This window comes from Rhamphochromis sp. 'chilingali' (genome assembly GCF_963969265.1).
Source record: "Rhamphochromis sp. 'chilingali' genome assembly, chromosome: 3".
Taxonomy (NCBI): domain Eukaryota; kingdom Metazoa; phylum Chordata; class Actinopteri; order Cichliformes; family Cichlidae; genus Rhamphochromis; species Rhamphochromis sp. 'chilingali'.
Window position 1 is genome coordinate 37513047 of NC_137931.1, and position 19868 is coordinate 37532914.

The 19868-nt window shown below is 41.1% G+C and overlaps 1 protein-coding gene and 1 long non-coding RNA gene across 8 annotated transcripts in view; both read right to left on the reverse strand.

Annotated features, from left to right (window-relative positions):
* The window catches only part of LOC308394214 (cyclin-dependent kinase-like 5), a 57086-nt gene that overhangs the window by 12155 nt on the left and 25063 nt on the right, over positions 1-19868 (reverse strand). For 3 of the 4 annotated variants that reach the window (XM_080878444.1, XM_080878442.1, XM_080878443.1), the window contains exons 4-11: positions 15811-15856; positions 15500-15636; positions 14372-14492; positions 12603-12662; positions 4939-5029; positions 4627-4816; positions 1128-1208; positions 159-325 (exon numbers count right to left, since the gene is read on the reverse strand). In XM_080878444.1, coding sequence (XP_080734570.1) covers positions 159-325; positions 1128-1208; positions 4627-4816; positions 4939-5029; positions 12603-12662; positions 14372-14492; positions 15500-15636; positions 15811-15856 — 893 coding nt within the window. Of the gene's footprint in view, positions 1-158; positions 326-1127; positions 1209-4626; positions 4817-4938; positions 5030-9284; positions 9786-12602; positions 12663-14371; positions 14493-15499; positions 15637-15810; positions 15857-19868 lie in introns of those variants that run through there. The other variant, XM_080878445.1, reaches the window with a different exon arrangement.
* On the reverse strand, positions 6192-8926 carry LOC308394215. 4 transcript variants are annotated; one of them, XR_013971137.1, is made up of 4 exons: positions 7415-8926; positions 7277-7321; positions 6670-6817; positions 6192-6590 (listed from the first exon to the last, which is right to left on the reverse strand). It is a non-coding gene; the product is annotated as an uncharacterized lncRNA (long non-coding RNA). The 4 variants fall into 4 exon arrangements; XR_013971138.1 differs by having other exon boundaries at positions 7277-7325; positions 7415-8925; XR_013971139.1 differs by having other exon boundaries at positions 7411-8925.

Here is a 19868-nt window from a genome sequence, read left to right on the forward strand (position 1 = left end):
ACCAGACAGACAATATATGAATTATCCTGAAATATTCTGTCAAATGTTGCTGGATGGTGGCTGCTGATTAAAAACATCTGGCAGCATTTGTTCATGAAACGACCCATTAATACATCTACACTGGCAAGCTTTCCCCAAATATAGTGCTCACTGCTGACCTGCTGGGGGTAGTGTTGTCTCCGTGGTGAGGTTTTCTCTTAGAGGAGCGTACAGGTGTGGGTGTGGGTGGCCCAGGCCGCTCCACCATCCGCAGGGTCTGGAAGGCGTGGTGGTTCAGGCTCTGCTCTGTGAGAAAGCGCTCGGTGGGGTTCAGGAGCAGCATGTTCTAAACCACAAACCACACAGATGGAGCCCGTGAGCGCTGAAGACACCCCGAACATGCAGACCTCTCAAACAAACCGAAACAGTCGTGCTACTATGAATCATCGCCATTATCATAAAAGTCAAGCTGCTGCCGCATTTAATTGTGTCTCACAGTCACCAAACGAGCCAAACAATGATGTGAAATGTGATTTGTGACATTTGCTTTTTCTTACCCAAATAATGTGTTTAATAGTCTCTCTGAACTCACTTTAATGTATGAACAAACTCAAACTGAAATCTGGATGCAGCTTTGTTTTTGAATAACACAAATATACAGTGGAAGCTACATTTTGGGTCAACATCAGAAGCTCTTTGGTAGCCGTGCAGCTCAGCGTTAACGATTAGCAAACAAACGTTATTAAATTGTATCTGAACTCAACACAAAAAAGCCCGATTAGTTCTTAGAGAGACGCCTGTCCTTGCTTAAGTCAGTCCTGAGATGGCATCATCATCATCATGTTAGCGGTGAGTCATTATCTGCTGGGAAAAGCGCAAGAGCACAAGCACAGCCTACATTCTTGACATGGAGCTCCTGTTTACAGTGTAGACACAGCAATAACAGCAGTGGAACCAGGATATGAGCTGAGAGATGCCGAAGCAGGGAGGAGGCACCGTGCAGTCACGACGTAAACACCGTGATAATGATGCAACTATCAGATGTCTAGTTTATGAAAATTATTGTGGTTAACTGGACGTTTTCACGATACTCTGAAAACAGACAAAAGTTAAGAATAAAACCATTAAAGTCGCTCGGCTCGCCTCACCTTCAGCAGGTCGAGCAGGGCTGCGTCGATGATTCCCAGGTATCTCCGCTCCAAGGTTTGAGGGTGACTCACAGTAGGAAACTGCAACATTAGCAGAGACAGTGGATAATGGTACAGTCAAAAAACTTTCATGTCATAAATAAGAAAATACTCCATATAGTTCCACTTGTCCACAACTTCAAGCAGTTGCTCTATGCCCCACATGTGGATAACCACCTTGATGATAACCACCATAAATAAGTGGAAAATAAGACGCTTTTACTAAACAACAGCATCAAATGTCCTTAGTGATCGATCGTCAGTATGAGAGTATCCTGAGGTTAAAGTGTCTTCCTCTTTTAGAGACCTGACCATATCAAATGTTAATAATGCTATTTACAATGGGGGAAGTAATTATTTGAACCCTTGCTGAATTTGTAAGTTTGGTCACTTACACAAAAACACGAAGAGCCTCTGATTTTTATGGTGGTTTCATTTTAATGGACAGAGACAAAATCATGGAATGAATGGAATCAAAGGTTATCAGTTATCAGACTTATGGTTGTTTCTTAGATTAAAATACATGGGGTTTTAGTAGGCAGCACAGTGGTGCAGTGGTTAGCACTACTGCCTCAGGTTCTGGGTTTGAATCCACTGACCGCCTGAGGCCTCTGTGTGTGGCGGTTGCATGTTCATCCTTGTCTGTGTGGGTTTTAGATTAACTGGTGACTCTAAAGTGGTTTCACTGTAGGTGTGAAGTGGATCAGAGGAAGATGGATGAATGTATGGATGGAATTATAGTTGAGTTGTACCATCCCTCCCTGAAAAATGATTGCCCCCCTTTTGCTCCCCTGTCAGTGTCACTGAACTGGAGTATTGTTAATCCAGCAGGGGATCAAAGTATAAACAGCACCAGTGGTGTAACGTAACAAGTACTTCACTGAAGTACAGTTCTGATGTACTTGTCGTTTTTTTAAAGGTATTTTTATGCTATACTTTCTTCTACTCCCCTGTATTTTCAACACCACTATACATATTGTCCCTTGTACTCCAACCTATTTATTTTAAAGCTTTACTTATTTATTATATTGCATATTTTAAAATATAAAACTGCTAACGTATCATGCTGTTATAACAGATACAGCCACCCAGGAGTATTTCAATTCAATTAATCTCCAGCTGCAACACTATGGTGTGCAGCATTATTTAATCAGAACCCACTAAGATCACTTGCATATTAAATATTTTTATTTTAGACACCTTCATCGTATTTTAAATTAAACCTTCCTGTTATTACTTGAATGTCTTTATCATCTTTACTTCAGTAAAGAGTCTAAATACATGAAAGTTAAAATATAGTTAAAATATGATTGTTTCTGAAGTAAGTTTTCATGCCGGAGAGCACAAGACTTCTGGAACAATGTCCTTTAGACAGATGAGAACAAAATCAATATGTTTGGCTAAAATGCACAGCACCATGTTTGCAGAAAACCACTACCTCGTAAAAACTATCAGGCATGGTAAATGGCCTGTATTTGTACAGCGCTTTACTTAGTCCCTAAGGACCCCAAAGCGCTTTACACTACATTCAGTCATTCACCCATTGATGATGGCAAGCTACATTGTAGCCACAGCTGCCCTGGGGCGCACTGACAGAGGCGAGGCTGCCAGACACTGACGCCACTGGGCCCTCTGACCACCCCCAGTAGGCAACAGGTGAAGTGTCTTGCCCAAGGACACAACGACAGAGACTGTCGGAACCGGGGCTCGAACCGGCAACCTTCCGATTACAAGACGAACTGCCAACTCTTGAGCCACGATGATGATGATGGTGAAGGGGTGATGATTTGGGCTCGTTTAGCACCCACAAGCTCTGGGTACCTTATGGTCAGTGAGTCGCACATGAACTCCTCTGTATACCAAAGTATTCTAGAGTCAAATGTGAGGCCATCTGTCCCACAGCTAAAGCCTGGCACAAACTGAGTCACACAACAGGAACACGATTCCAAGCAAGATTCATGGAAATGGAATGGTCCAATCAAAGGCCATGTGCTGTGTCTGGACCTTAACATGCGTGTAAACCTAAAAGAACTGAAGCAATGTTGTCAAGAAGGATAAAAATCCTCCACAGTGACACTAATTACTTCACCTTATTGCTAATAAAGGTAGCTGACAAGCTATCAGTACATAGGGCTGCACATGACCCAGTGTTTTCTTCACCAATTCACACTCTGCCTCATTCTTGGTCCCCTGAATGCTACCCAATAAAAAAGAAACTCCTGAAATTGTAGCCCTATCTTGTGAGTTCTTGTTACCTTATATTTTAATATCGGTGTTGTTGTCGAACATCGTTTACTTGTTGTCTCCTGTGACAGGTTTGTTTGTATCTCTGTATAATCGGATTTGGTATTGAAGAAATCTTTTTCTAAGCTTGATTGGAAAATCCTGTAACCATGACAATGCTTTGGTGAACTCTTTTAGAAATGCCCAAATACACAACTTGTGATTTCAACCACGTGCAAATCCTCCATTGTCAACCTTTCATTTCTAATAGAATTTTTCCTCTGAATATTTTGAATTTGCCGTTTGCAGGCGGAAAAAAAGAGTCCAGAAGCCGTTCTTTTTACATCACACATTTCTGAGTGTTACAGAAAAGCACATCGTAGGTGGGAAACGTGATGAAACAACCATCAAGCGTCCTCTGTTCACTCAAAAGTGTTGTGTGGTTTCTTGTTGGTCTGATTTATTTTAATAAAAACAGCATGCGTGTTTCCATCAAACACTATTTCTCCCCTCTCGTGGTGTTAATAGGATGATCTGACTGTGAGCGATAATGTGCAGGGATCAGCGAAGTTTGCAGGATCTCATTTAAATGACAACAAGCACATAAATGTGGAGGTAGAGCTCGTTTTTTTCCCCCTTGAGCAAGTACTAACAATAGCAGGCGCTATTTTTTTTTTAAGAAACAGACACGGCCAACGTGTGCCTGTCTTTACCGGAGCAAGGATTTTACTGAGGAACAACAACTTGGGTGTTTAAGAGGTGGATAGAAGCTGAAAATTCAAGGTGTAGACCGTAAAGCGTTTCGCTTATTATGCAGCTTAATCAAGAAGTGGTCTTATCACTGGGTATTCACTGCCAGGCATTCACAGAGGGGGAGTTTGCTAACTAATAATTAAATCCTGGGTTGTGGGCAGTGAGGCGAAGGGAAGGACGACCCAGGTCTGCTGCACCACCAGCCTGCCACAGAAGACTTATCACAGCCTTCCTTCACAGTGCATACAGGATACATGATACACGATGAGTCATTGTGATCCAGTCAGTCACGGCACAGCAAACTCAGCCAGAAAAAGAAGAAGAAGAAGGAGAAGAGAGTGTACAGAGAAAATAAATAAGGGAAGAAGAAACAGAGGAGGAGGAGGCCTTAAGAGACAGCAAGGAGAGAGAGGAAAGAAAAGCAGTGATAAGAGCAGCATGGAGGGATGGGTCAGCAGAGTATGGGGGGGGGGCCTGAAGTTACCCTCAGCCCGTGGAAGCGAGGGTTGTTATAGAAGAGCTTCATCTGCTCTGGTGGCAGGGGTCCCAGCACTTTCTGGATGGTAAAGAGCTGGTCGATCTCGCTCTCTCCCGGGAACAGCGGCTGCCCGTCACTCAGCTCTCCTAAGATGCAGCCCACTGACCACATGTCCACCGCCTTCCCGTAAGGAGCCCTGAGACCGCAGATTTAAGAGGGTGGTGAGAGGCCACGCATAATGAGAGCTAATAAGAATTTATGTCAGTGTGGTGACTGGACAGAGCTTAAAGGGAAAACGTAAAAAAATAGCAGGCGTACCCGAGCAGGAGCTCCGGAGACCGGTACCATCTAGTGGCCACATACTCGGTGTAATTGGCGTCAGTCCCCTCAGAGAGATTACGTGCAAAGCCTGGCAAGAGAAGACAGAGAAAGCAATAGGATATGATGAGGAGCTTTTAGTTATGCTCCACATGCTGAGAAACCTAAAAATGAATTTCAGCTGAATGTCTCTCTGGACGCTCATTATGCTTTAAAGCTTTGACTTACAAAGTAGTTTGTAAAGTTAGGTCAGAGACGACGCCAGATGTGATCTTTTTTTCCTGAACACTTTGACAGCAGCAGATCCTGCCTTTTGAATTCTTCAGCTGATTAATGTGAGATGCTTTTTTGGCTGCACAAGCATCGAAGCACACCTTTAGAGCCTCTAGCTCTCTTACATACATATAGACACGTTCCAGTTTAATATTCATGTTGGTATGTTTTATTGCCAATTACTCACATAACCAACAGATACAGGGTGACTGCATCTTCAACATTTTTTGCAGCTTGTCTGCACTTTGGCACTCGTGCATTTAGCTTATTCAGTTATTTTAACTGTTTTAGTTTGTTTTCCTATCAATTTGATTACAGTTTTCAAGAACGGTACTCAACATGCTGGGAAATAAGTTTATTTCCAATCAATCTGAGTTTTTTTTTAAAATAATATGACTGTTACTGTATATTAAAATAGCTGCCTTCTAGGATTTCTAATTATGATCAAATAATATTAAAAAGTATCCTAATTGAAAGAGACTTCTTCATTCTACATTATATATGGTGCAATGGAAATTTATTAGACCCCCACCAAATGTGAGGTTTATACCACAGCTGTCCTAAATTAACAGTATTAGTAATTACCAAAATGGTTTTTGTGCTGGTATCACTACACTCAAAAAAATAAGTCATTGGATGAACTCAATTGGACTGATGGCAGGTTTTCCACGTAATACATCTACTTTGGTCCAACCTAATCTACATACATCGTGACAATTCAATTAAATTGAGTCAGTAGAACACAATTTTGTAAATACTGCTAAAATGAAAAAAAGTACATTAATATGATGTGAAAGGTTTTGGTTGGTCCAACTCAATACAGTGTCATTCACGTGAGCTAGATTTTCATTGCATTGAAATCATTATTTTGAGTTCAACTAAATCATAATTTTCATTACCAGAAAACTAATTTAATTATTAAAATAATGACAAAATGAATTTGTTTTTACAACTCGGGTTTATTCACTTGAATTAAAAGCAGAAACAGAATATTTTGTGAATAAACATACATGTCACATGGTCAAATCAACCTTAACAAAATCAAAGTGCTCACAAAAAAGTGCTGACGTACATTTGTAATGAATGTCAAATCTGAATAGCACACACCTCTGTACTACTAGGCAATACTGAAAACTGGAATCTGTAAAATCAGATTTCACTTCAGAATTTGAAACAACCCAACAATACATAAATACACATACATACATACATACATACATATATATACATATATACATGTATACATACATATATATACATGTATACATACATATATATACATGTACCAGATACTCCTTGAACAGTAGATCTGGATCTTCATTAAAGTAGATCACCAGGCTTTTAAGAGTATGCTCCCTCTTTATGTCGATGTCATCACACTAATGCAAGGGTGAAAAACAAGGGTGAAATAAATGCAATTGATTGCATTTAATTGATGGGTTTATCATTAATACTGACCAAACTACTGATCGCCATGATATCCTTGATCTTTTGGCCCTTTGCTCCCCTCAAAAATTTGCATCAGCTTGTCTGTTAAGTTGTCCAGCTGAGCCAAGAACTTTGCCTGCAGGGGTTTTGTAGTGATCTGCAGGAACTCTGCATTCACCTGGAAATAAAACATACATAAATATAGTAAACTAGAAGTTAAGTAAATACAGACTGCTGAATCAACTGATTATGTATACAAATATTATCTCTAAAATCATGAAGGGAGTATTTGTTGTGTTTTCTGTATATGCGTGTCTGAAATGTACTGTATATATTAGTTTCAAATTCACAATTTTTAAACACACATTGGACAGTTTGGTGACGCCTGAGATGTGTATTTATGTGTTGGAAAAAATTTCTCTCTGAAATATATTCTCTGCGTGAGCAAATAGGACACTGAAAAATGGATTGTTCTGATTTGTTTTGTGTTGTTTGTTCTGAATGATTTTTGTACGTGTGATTTAACAATTTAGTCCATGTAGTAAAGCTACATGGACAATCTGAGTACGGACAGGGAAACCGAATAACACCTCTTATATGCCCGTGAGCCTGTCTAAAATGTTTCAACAACAAATACCTGCTAGATAATTCTAAACTGCAGCTTTTACATGTCCACATCCAACTACCTGAAAGAAAGAAAAATAAGACAATATCAGTGAAAAATAAGCTTATAGAATCCCAAAACTGTTTTACACAAGGGAAATGTGCTACTTACCAACACTTAAAAGTTGACAGATAACTTGGTGACTTAGTGATGTAAAAATGATGATCACACTTCAAAATTGATCACACTGTAAAATAAATCATATAACATTTTAATTGGTAAAAGAATAATTTCATGGTTTTTCTTTACTTGCTCCTTACAGTGTTCCCATAATAACATCATGAATATTTCCGTAATATAGGCAACAATAAAAGCTCTGGACACAGATAGAAGTGGCAGAGGTTCAATACAGTCAGACAGAACAGTTATTAGTAGTCGTGTTTCGATTTTCTAGTTAAAAGAGAACATGAGAATAATGTCAACAAGTGACGATTTGTGAAAGGTTTCACTAATGATAATGTGTAAGTAAGAAACATGCATTTGAAAACAAATATATCCGCCTATGTTCCTTTTTTCATGAAAGTTTACGTTTGGAATGCAACAATTTCAACAAAAAGGTGGGTAAAAAAGGCAGTAATTCTCCATGAAGAGAAATCGGTTAGATTTATTTTGAAGCGGTTTGGGCCAGTTTCACCTTATGTGAGCGCATGCTGCGACATATGCGCGTTCACGAGGCCGTGTTCTTCTTGAATTAGCTATAAGTTAAGTTAGGGGCTGGAAACGTTTCTGACCCAAAACGCTCACTGCATTTGTTAGGCGGCATGTCATCGTAGTTCTACACAGAGTCGTTCAATAATACCGGCCTGCATAATGATAAAGTATAGGGAGCGGGGAAACCTCCGAGGGCAATCCGATATGGGCTCACTGTCCCGGGGAATAACTTTCCGCGATGGCCCGCCACACTTCACTGGTTTCACAGTGCTCTCCCCTACAAACCAGGCGACTGTCATCCGTCTCTCCTTCCAACACTTCCCGCCTGCCAGGGTGGATATTTTTGAGAACTCCATTTTTGCATTTAGTGTGGATGAGAAAAATTGAGAAAACGCAGTGTCAAAGGTGTGCGCGTTTTTTGGCGTCACACTGTGCGCCACGTTATTGTTTCGGTGAAATTAATTTCTACAATAGGGGACTTAGACAAAATACTGTTAATTGTCCTCTCTGCAGTGTTTAAATGCTTACATATACACACAGTTACTGTCCCTCTACACATAGGTCTCAGTTCTGCTGCTATGCGCCATCTTTGTTTACTATTTCTCGCCGAGGCTTCTAGACTTCTGATTGGCCAACATTTCTACACGGTTAGGAATATATCGCCACCTGTTGCTTTGGCATGTTCCTAGCAGCGTTTTCCTTCAGTTTTGCGTTTACGTGTGGACGGGATTATTTCTTGAAATGAAAACGGAAAATCTCCGTTTACAAAAATACCCGTGCATGTGTAGACGTAGCCGAAATCTTTCATAATAATAAGTAGGTTTGAACATCACGGGAGTGCGCATTGTGCTGACTACAGTTACTCTTCCGGCCACATGGTTCGCTTTTGGTAGCACCCTCAGTAAACTATGCAGTGCTTTTAGAGACACCTCAAAACAATACGTTCTACTAGAAAATGGCATTATATGATAATAAGCACAGAATACCACATTATTTGATTATATTAAAAAAAACAGTAAGAAAGAAGTTAGCTATAGGACATCATCTTTCATTGAGCACATGGCCGCTGGCTAGCTGCTGATAAGCTAGCACACGCTCTGAGTACTTAAAAGTTGGCAGCTACACAATTTCTCCTCTATAACAAGGCACTTTTGAAAAGACCTGTCTATATTGTCCAAAAATTAGTATCCAAGCAGAGAAGAGAATGGTAGCACCACCTAAAGTTCGAAAAACAACTATTAAAAGCTTCTATGATAAATAGCATTGCCATACATTCAGCTCATAAAGTAATACACAATTGGATATATGAAAAATAAAAATGTTACCTTACCTGAAGGTGTAGTTTTGTTCGAAAAGTACAGAGAGAGGCCAACAGCAGCTGCATTCATTCTGATGATCCTGAAAGAGCGCAAAATCTTCGGAGAGGGCGGGCTGTTGGGTAACTCAGCAACTTTGTGTTCTTGTGACAAATACCGTTTTGAGGGAGAATAATTTAGGTTCACCACACGAATAATAGTTGCAGTAACGCTGGAGTGCTACATTTGCGTTGAGTGAGATTAAAAAAAATGTTTAGGCTTAATGAGGGGCTTGAATTTTTTTCTTTGAGTTTACAAATGTGCAAGTGCAAAAATGTACTCCCCCTACCCCCAGTGCCCCAACAAACTCATTCATTTTGTGTTCAGAATCAGCCTGTGCTGGTTTTGAATAATTTTAGGTTTACACAAAGAAAATCAAATTGATTTGGTATTTTTTAATTGCATTTGTGAACAACTAACATAATTTGCATGTGTTCTTTGAAAGGAGGACCTGAATCTGTTTTTTGAGTGTAGTATGCACAAGCCTTTTAATCAAAAGGATTCTCTTACTGCTAAAATGTAATTATTGTTGTCATTCATGCATTTTCTAATTCAATGTTTTTCAAAAAGAAGAAAAAATAGTAAAAAACATTTTTAATTTATTGATTAAGATGCCAAATTATAGTTATTTACTTCCTGGAGACAAAAACTCATTTAAGCGGTTGAGTCTTATGCTTGATTAATTCCAGTGAAATTTTAATTCAAATTAGATCCAGTGTGCTCATTCAGATTAGAGTATAAAAACATGAAGTTGGTAATTTTTACCGTTTATTTTTCATGACAGCTGGCATATAGATATATATATATATATATAAAAACACCCAGCACGCCCCTGCGGGCAGTTTATCCTTCAAGCTCGGGTCCTCTACCAGAGGCCTGGGAGCTTGAGGGTCCTGCGCAGTATCTTAGCTGTTCCCAGGACTGCGCTCTTCTGGACAGAGATCTCCGATGTTGTTCCCAGGATCTGCTGGAGCCACTCGCCTAGCTTGGGAGTCACCGCACCTAGTGCTCCGATTACCACGGGGACCACCGTTACCTTCACCCTCCACATCCTCTCGAGCTCTTCTCTGAGCCCTTGGTATTTCTCCAGCTTCTCGTGTTCCTTCTTCCTGATATTGCTGTCATTCGGAACCGCTACATCAATCACTACGGCCGTCTTCTTCTGTTTGTCTACCACCACTATGTCTGGTTGGTTAGCCACCACCATTTTGTCCGTCTGTATCTGAAGTCCCACAGGATCTTAGCTCGGTCATTCTCCACCACCCTTGGGGGCATCTCCCATTTTGACCTCGGGACTTCCAGGTTATACTCGGCACAGATGTTCCTGTACACTATGCCGACCACTTGGTTATGGCGTTCCATGTATGCCTTGCCTGCTAGCATCTTGCACCCTGCTGTTATGTGCTGGATTGTCTCTGGGGCATCTTTACACAGCCTGCACCTGGGGTCTTGCCTGGTGTGATAGACCCCAGCCTCTATGGATCTTGTACTCGGAGCTTGTTCTTGTGCTGCCATGATTAGTGCCTCTGTGCTGTCTTTCAGTCCAGCTTTGTCCAGCCACTGGTAGGATTTCTGGATATCAGCCACCTCCTCTATCTGCCGGTGGTACATACCGTGCAGGGGCCTGTCCTTCCATGATGGTTCCTCGTCTCCCTCCTCTTTCTTGGGTTTCTGCTGCCTGAGGTATTCACTGAGCACTCGGTCAGTTGGGGCCATCTTCATGATGTATTCTTGGATGTTCGTTGTCTCATCCTGGACTGTGGTGCTGACACTCACCAGTCCCCGGCCCCCTTCCTTCCGCTTAGCGTACAGCCTCAGGGTGCTGGACTTGGGGTGAAACCCTCCATGCATGGTAAGGGGCTTTCTTGTCTATATGTCAGTGGCTTCTATCTCCTCCTTTGGCCAGCCTATTACCCCAGCAGGGTACCTGATCACGGGCAGGGCGTGATCAGCTGACTCCTCAGGACTTGCCTGACCCTCTGAAGGTACTTGGTGGTTGCAGCTTTTCTAGCGGCCTCTTCATGGTTCCCATTTGCCTGCGGGATCCCCAGGTACTTGTAACTGTCCTCTATGTCTGCAATGTTGCCTTCTGGTAGTTCAATCCCCTCAGTTCTGACTACCTTCCCTCTCTTTGTTACCATCCGACTACACTTCTCCAGTCTGAACGACATTCCAATGTCATTGCTGTATAGCCTGGTAGTGTGGATCAGTGAATCGATGTCTCGTTCACTCTTGGCATACAGCTTGATGTCATCCATGTACAGGAGGTGGCTGACAACTGCTCCGTTCCGTAGTCGGTATTCGTAGCCAGTCTTGTTAATGATCTCACTGAGGGGGTTCAGGCCTATGCAGAACAGCAGTGGGGACAGAGCATCTCCTTGGTAGATCCCGCACTTGATGGTGACTTGTGCTAGTCACTTCTGCATATATATATATATATATATATATATATATATATATATATATATATATATATATATGTGTGTGTGTGTGTGTGTGTGTATATATGTGTGTGTGTGTATATATATGTGTGTGTGTGTGTGTGTGTGTGTGTATATATATGTGTGTGTGTGTGTGTGTGTGTGTGTGTGTGTGTGTGTGTGTGTGTGTGTGTATAGATAGATAGATAGATGGATAGATAGATAGATGAATAGATAGACAGCATATTTATAGTGTTTTTATATTGCCTGTGAAACCCTTTGAACCTTTACATGATATTAGGTTAAACAAGTTTAAACAAGGAGAAACTTTTCCCTCACAATTGGACATTTACTACATTAACCCAGCCATTCATTTCCAGTTTCTCAGAGCTCCAACTCCCCGATCAAAACAACACACAGTGAAAGTGACTGCGCGCGGCAAGACTCGGTCTGAAACGTAAACCTTCACAGCGGAGTCTGTTTGGCCCGTGTCTCTTCTCTCAATGCCTTTGGCTGACACAGAGCAAACAGCAGGTCTTCAGTCTCTCACACCAGATTGCCTGTGTGATTCTGGCCACGCCATGTTTTACGTTTCCCCCTGCTTCTGTTGTGGTGCCGCCAGACTGAGCTGAAGCATGATTATGCTCTTGTTGCCCAACACATTTCATTAATTGAGATGAAAGAAAAATGACCAGCCGCAGAGAGGAGAGGCGCACACACCGCTTTAGATAACCGGATGAAGCCTGCCTGCTGCACTCCTGAAGCACTGGTTTCAGCCAAATATAGTATCTGTTGAAAACACTCCTTTTACATCACAGCTCTGACTGTTTGAGCACCTTTCTTACAGCGCGAGGATCGAATAGAGGGGCTCACCGAAGTCACATAACTTGAGGACGTCATCGGAGCTGATGAGAAGGTTTTCTGGCTTTATGTCTGAGGAGGAAGAACACAGATGGAGAGTAAGCTGGAGAGGGGCATCATTATCATCATCGCTATTACATCACTTCCATCAGTTTCTGCCACCACACATTCATCTGTTTCATTGAGAGAGCGATTTGAATGATTACCCTTCAGAGAAATGGAATTTCATCAGCAAAAATGCACAGATTGGGGGGAAAAAAACTATAACCCATACACTGAATCCCTCGATAACATTGTCATATGGGTGCCTGGATATACTACAGGCCATTTGGATGCCTGCTCTGTTGCTCTCAGTGTGCCAAAAGCTCACATGGGCCATCTGGTTTCCTGCTCTGCTGCCACTGATTCACCAAAAGCTCTTCTAGTGAACAGTACATCGCTTAGTTATAATGCTGATAGATATAATGCTGAAGATGCTATGATATCATGGGGATTGACCAGGATTGATAGGTATGGAATGAGTATATTAGAGGCACAGCTCAGGCTGAGCGGGTTTGAGACAAAGTTATAGTTTGAGATGTTTGAACATGTGCAGAGGAGGGACAGTGGATGCAATGGGCAAAGGATGTTGAATATGGAGCTGCCAGACAGGAGGAAAAGAGGAAACTCAGAGGAAGTTCATGGATGAGGATATGCACAGGGTTGGTGTGACAGAGGAGGATGCTAGGGATAGGGCGAGATGGAGGTAGATGATCCACTGTGGTGACCTCTAAAGGGAGCAGCCAAAAGAAAAAGATGAAACTATGAAGCTAAACAGATAGAAAGTGAGCCTATTCTGACCAAACACCTGTCTCACATAGTGATACGAACCATGAAGCTGGACCCAAAAATATTTAGATGTTACAGAGAGTATGATGTATCCCATAATATTGATGCTCAAAGTTTTAACAATTCTCAAATGTATTTTATATCAGTCTTCTGTATTTAAAAACATAGGAGGACTGAACAAATTAAAAAACACCAAATTGTGATGCACTTGGAAAATATTCATAGTAAGAAGGTAAAATTTTACATGATGCATCAAAGCTCCTTTTGGCGGCTCTCTTCTTAATGAGTAAGGTGACCATATCACAACAAACTGAACGTGGGACAAAGTGAGACGTGTTAATAATACTGAGAGGTAGTCAAATATATTACATTTAAATGCAACATTTCCAACTCTCTTGCTAATAAAAGATCTTTAGCCGTCTTTGGGTTTCAGTAAAGATGCATCCATACTCTCATACATGTTTTTTTGCACCATATCTTACAATTTTAGCCATTTTTAACCAATTATGAGACAGAAATATTGTATCACTTCACACCACATTTTCAGTCAAAATTTGGGATACTGTCTCAAGATGTGGGAAAGGAGGACAAGTAATAAAAGTGCTGTGCAGTCTCACATAAAGAGCACTATCAGCATACCCTATTCACAAGGGGTTGCCACAGATTTTTACACCAGATGCAACCCCAAAGGTATTTGTGTCTTCTCATGGGCTCAAACCAGGGACCTTTTGCTTGTTAGACACACATGTAAATCACTACACTATGGAAACCAGGTGATTCTGAAGGGCTCGTGTGGGAAATTTTCTCCAGTTTGGTGGATTTTATATGGAATGACCATGTTTTTTCTCCAGTGTAAGCAAAATAATGCTGCATTTGTCTTCCTGCTCTGGGGGCCTCTCCTCTATCGTACTAACACTCTGTACGCTATGTTCAGGTCAAGAAAAACGCCTTACCTCGGTGAACAATGTCATGCTTATGGCACCAGTGAATTGCTTTGATTAGCTGGAAGATGTAGCTGCGCGCTTTTTCACTCGGCACACCGTTTGGTAACTCCTCGAGCAGTTCGAGCATATTCTAAAAGAGAGAGGGAAAAAGACACAGTTGAAGAAATCAAAGCTGAGCTCTTTATTATCATGAGGGATTTGGGGGTTTAGCGAACGAATTCTAGTTTTAACCCTGGGTTTTCAGCATCGGGAGGACCCGTCCAGACCTGACCACCTCTGGTGCAGGTTGTATTTGAGGTAAGAGATCGACATGCTTTTTAAAGTGTGACAAAAGTCTGTTTTTTTTTCTGTTGGAGAAAAATGGTTCATATTTGAGAAACAATACCTATTTTTTAATTATCTATTTTGTGAATAGAAGGTTCATTAAGTGAGAACAATGCGTTGACTGCTTCGGGCTGCCATTTCTGAAGCTGTAATGCGTTTAAAAGCTCTGGTCTAAAGTATTTTATTTTGAAGACGAGGACTTTTTTCTGCTTTTTACCTGATTTTGTGAGCAATTTTAAACAATTATAATGTTGAATAGAACTTAATTTCGTGATAAGCTAAGCCTCATATTTGCTGGCCAACTTGAAATTTGGATTTTGAGCAACTTACAGGTTTGAATGATGTTTCTTCTGGTTGTTCTTTACTTGTACCTTTACTAGTCCTACACATTCAGACCAGGTGTTTTAATACCACAGTGCTCTACAGCCTTTCCCTATCACACAAACTCGCCCGCTGCTGCTTTGGCTGCTGCAGCTCTGTTGCTTTCAGCCTCTATTATGTGTTTAACCTCTTTGTATTTTTTCAAATATTATAGTTTGCTGTTATTTTGGAAAATATCCTGCTCTGTTGCCAGTATACCTCCCTGTGTTTGTCATTCGTCATATGCTGCCAATGTTATCTCTTTCACAGCGAGGTTGGGAAAACCCTGGATTGAATTATTGAGCTGATAACCACCTTCATTCATCGTTCTGTTGATGTTACGGTAAGTGAAGCCAGAAGAAGAGAAGAGTGTGCTGAACTTGTTCTGCTACAGGCGACGGGTGAGAGTAACACCAGAGTCAGCGCAGGTATCGGCCTGTGGAGGAAACCTACCTTCTCCACATATTCGAAAACAAGGTACAGCTTCCCTCTTCGGCGGAAGGCTTCTTTCAGCTCAACAATATTCTCCTGCTTGAGCGTGCGGAGCATTTTGAGCTCCCGCAGGGTCGTTTCTTTGACCTCTTCATTTTCTGCGTGGAGGTGAGACAGACAGGAAATGAGGATCACACTGAGCTGCCATGTTGTGATAGATATGGGATGCAGCAGGCCAGTAGAAATAAAGGACGAGGACAGCCTGCATTACAATAGAAATCATAAGTGCTCTCTGATGAGGCCTGCCCATCGGGAGCAAAGAGCCCTCTTACCTTCGCTGTCCTTGAATTTCTTAATGGCCACAATTTCATTGGTGTCCTGCAGCAAAAACACAGAAATCAATCCTGTCATTGCATCACGACAGTGGAAAAACACAACAGTGAGGCTGACTCAAATCATGAATATTAGTGTTACTGCTGCTGCCTTTACTACTGCGTTCAGTAGTGAGAATAACACATTTTTGCATTCAGCTGTGGGGACTGTGGCTGAAAGTATATAAATTATTTAATCAGCAACACAAACAGATGTTCAAGTCCAAATCTACAAAAAGCATGCCTAATTAAATATCAGTAGCATTCACGTTAGCATGCAGGATGGGGATATTGCTTTGAACCTGAAACTGTGTTTCAAGCAGCAACTTTGAAGCTGGAAAAAAGTGAGAACGGACATCTGAACGTTTGCGAGGAAAGCTGCAAAATCGACATGACTTTTTACACATCCAAGGATGGAGCAGTCAAGACCAGTTTTGTTATTTCCCACAAAAATTATAAACCAAAGTAAGTGAGCCAATCTCTGCTGGGGAGTTTATTAGAGTGTTTGGTCAACTTTCCTGAGCTGATATGCCCTGAGAAAAAAAGAAGTGTTTGACAATGAGCCGATGGCTACTCGGCTCTGGATGAGAGTTGTGATATCCGCCCAGTTACTCATCTTTGTAAGCGGGATGAAGACAGAGTTGGAGATTTTGGAGGAGCTGGCAGCAATGCACTCAGTGAAAGGGACAGGGAATGATTTGTTCATGGAGGTAAGTGCTTGCTTGGAAAGGCTTGAGCTGAAATGGGAAAAACTGGACTTTGTCCAAATCTGACACGGAAGAATGGTGGACTTTTGAAAAAGATACAAGATCAAGTGACTAAAAAGAACCCAGAAGTGAAATAAGCATTTATATTCTTATACACCGGGAGCTGTTTTGTATGCCAGTGCTAAAGATTAGAAGATGTTCTCTTTGGATCTACCATCATATGTGAACCAACATTCTCAGTGATGAAGTTTAACAAATCCAGATACCCTGTCCTGTCTGACATTGACTCTGACTTTAAGCTAGATATCTCTCACTTGATAAAACTGAACTGTTGTGGACCAGGACTCCACAACAGTCCATTCCTCATGTGCCCCCTTCGGAAAATTAATTGCCCAAGTCTGCCATAGACCCTCATATTAAAATACACACCTCAACCAATTAAATGAACATTGGTATAGCTTGATAGAGGCCAGTTTCTTTCTTTGTGATAACCTTTGCCTTCAATGTTCTTTAATGCATATTATCTGATAGTTATTTCTACAAACAGCCCATCTGAAAACTTATGAAGTTGCATGCAAGCTTTAAGACACCCTCAACTTTCTCAGACAGAAACAGGAACTGGTAATCAGCATCTTCAGAGATTTATACCGCTATCAGATCATGATGCCAGTATAAAGGTATAAAGAGTTTGACAATCATTAATGGAAATTTGCTCCATTATCACCAACAATTCCTTAAATGCTACCATTTGCCTTAATTTTTATCTTCATTTTGGTCTTTAATATCAGAATTGATAACAAAAACATTAAAAAACTAAATAATGTGTGAAGCATGTTTCAAAAACTGTGTCCAAACCCATCAATTCTCTTCATTACTCTAACAGTCCTGGTATAATCACAAAGATCTCCTTCACTGGTGCATGCGGTTTCCTGCATATGGGACATAAAAAAGGTCCTACACCTTCACAAATTGAGGTTAGTACACCTGCATCAGCGCAGACTCAAGGTAGGAGGGCTCTGTAACCTACTTTAAAGGGGAAGATTTGTTGGTTTGGAGCAGCACTTAGTGTAGCGGGTTGAGAGTGTGCAGGGAGATGTTGTAGAGGCCAGACTGGAAAATGGGCCATTCGGTCTATGATAGTCTGCACCGTGCTAACTGAGCTTGTTAGCACCCAAAAACAGAAAAACAAGTTGCAAAAAGGCTCACATGGGGCTCAGGACATCCAGAAAGGGTCACGATGTGGATCTGAGAGGTTACAATGTTATTTAATCTGATTATATGTATCTAATCTCAAATTACACCAAGTTTCCTAGTTGAAATGTAAGCAAATGAAATCAATAAACAGGATTCATATACAAGAGTACTTACTTGAGTGATTAATAAGCGAGACATTTGTCTATTTTGAGATGACCATATCCTCATGAGAACCAGCCTATACATTTATGTCCTCTTAATGGACATTTGGTTTTGGTCTGTATCTTTTGACTTATTTGAGCTATCCTATTAACCACCGTTGAAGTCAAAAGAAGACATCCTGGCCAAGGACATCTCATGTGTTTGGGTGGCCTCTTTTAGCTGCAAATAGGCAAGACATCACAAAAAATTTAACTGAAAAATACTTGTTTCCTCGGTTCTCAGGAGGATATTGGGCATATCAACTTTCTGTGATGTCAGAAAAAGCATTTAGAGCTGCGCAAAATCTGAGCTTTTAGATCACAGTGATTACTTGTACAGACACTGACCTAATTATTCAAACTCTGGCCATGCTTTATATGAACAGTCTCCATTTTAACAGCATATATATGACAGAAAATAAAGAAAAGCAGAGAAGGTCCATAGAAAAATTGTAAATGGATCATTATCTGCAGCTCTAGTGCGATGGGCAAATCAAACGCTCGATGACTAGGCTTTGCTTTGTAATAAGGGGTCATACCATAGAAAAAACTGGGAGAATGAGTCACTGTTGAAGTGCAGCACAAACAGAACCAGTGTACCTGCAAAACTTTAAAGCTCAATAATTCTAAAAAGCATCTGTGTTATTTGTTAAAAGGTATAAGGTACAAAATTATCAACAATAAGTGGAGCAGAAGAAGAAATTCGGAACTCATCAACGGCAAGATACTTCCTGTCATCCCTTCAGGAAGTTCTCTGCGAGAGAGACACCCCGCCACTAGCCCCGTTTTTTGACATGTCCTAGTTAGGCCTGGTATTTCTGCCTATGGCTCAGAGCTGTGCTCCAGTTCCCCCCCACCCCTCCTTCAGAAAGCCAAAGGCAGCGTCGCACCACTACAGCATGGATCAGAGCGAACAGCCAGCACTCCTGCCAGCATCGAGAAATGCAAGATGACTCACAGCGGGGTCAGAGCACGCCAGCCTGAGTGAAGGAAGACGGCGAGCAGCAGAGACTAAACAACCTTTCTCATGTGTGAACCTTGATCACTAATGGAGGAAATTAGACCTGATCAGAAGCTACACATTCAGTTCAAAACATCAGGACGCAGAAAATCAGAAGCTTAAACTGCATGCAGGGATGGACAGATGGTGAAAGTCTGGACCGATGCCACTGTTTAAAACAATCTGCTGATTCTAATGTGGGACATTTTTTTGGGTTTGTTTTCCTTTAGATTTTGATTGTTGTATATTTCCGCTTTCATGACAGCGAAACGAAAAAGATCTTCTTCATCACTCAACTCTCATATAAATAAGGAACCTGGATTGAAGATAAAGTGAGCGATTACTTTAAAGGACACAGCAGATACACATCGTCAAAGTCTCACCAGCTTGCAGTTATTTTTAACCAGCACAAAAAAACTACATACATAAACCAGCAAATAACTCCAATAAGACGGTCATCACATGAATCATATAAAGTACATTCCCTAACTTTGAAATCATAAATATCGAAAAGTAGAAAAAAAACTCTCTGAAGCTGCAAGTTTAAAGATCAGCCATCAAAGATGTGGACCAAGGCCAGAACCTGCCCACCAAATGGTCTAATTTGGTTTATTGGATGCCTTTGCAAAATACACTGCTACTCTTTATCTGGTGATGTTGCCATTACACACAGGAAGTGTGAAAAATCGATGGAAAATTACAAGTATTTCTAGAGCTAAAGAAACTGTTTGGATCGCGAAAAATTTGTGAAGGTTTCTGGCCTTGCCTCTGTGAGCAGTACATCAAAAAGCAAGGTATGCAGTGACAACAAGCTCACTGAATGTGGAAAACTAAGACCACATCTACATGCCCAAGTGCACTGAGTTGCTTTCATGTGTATGGTTGATGAGCTATTTGGATTAGTAAGAAGTTGAGCAG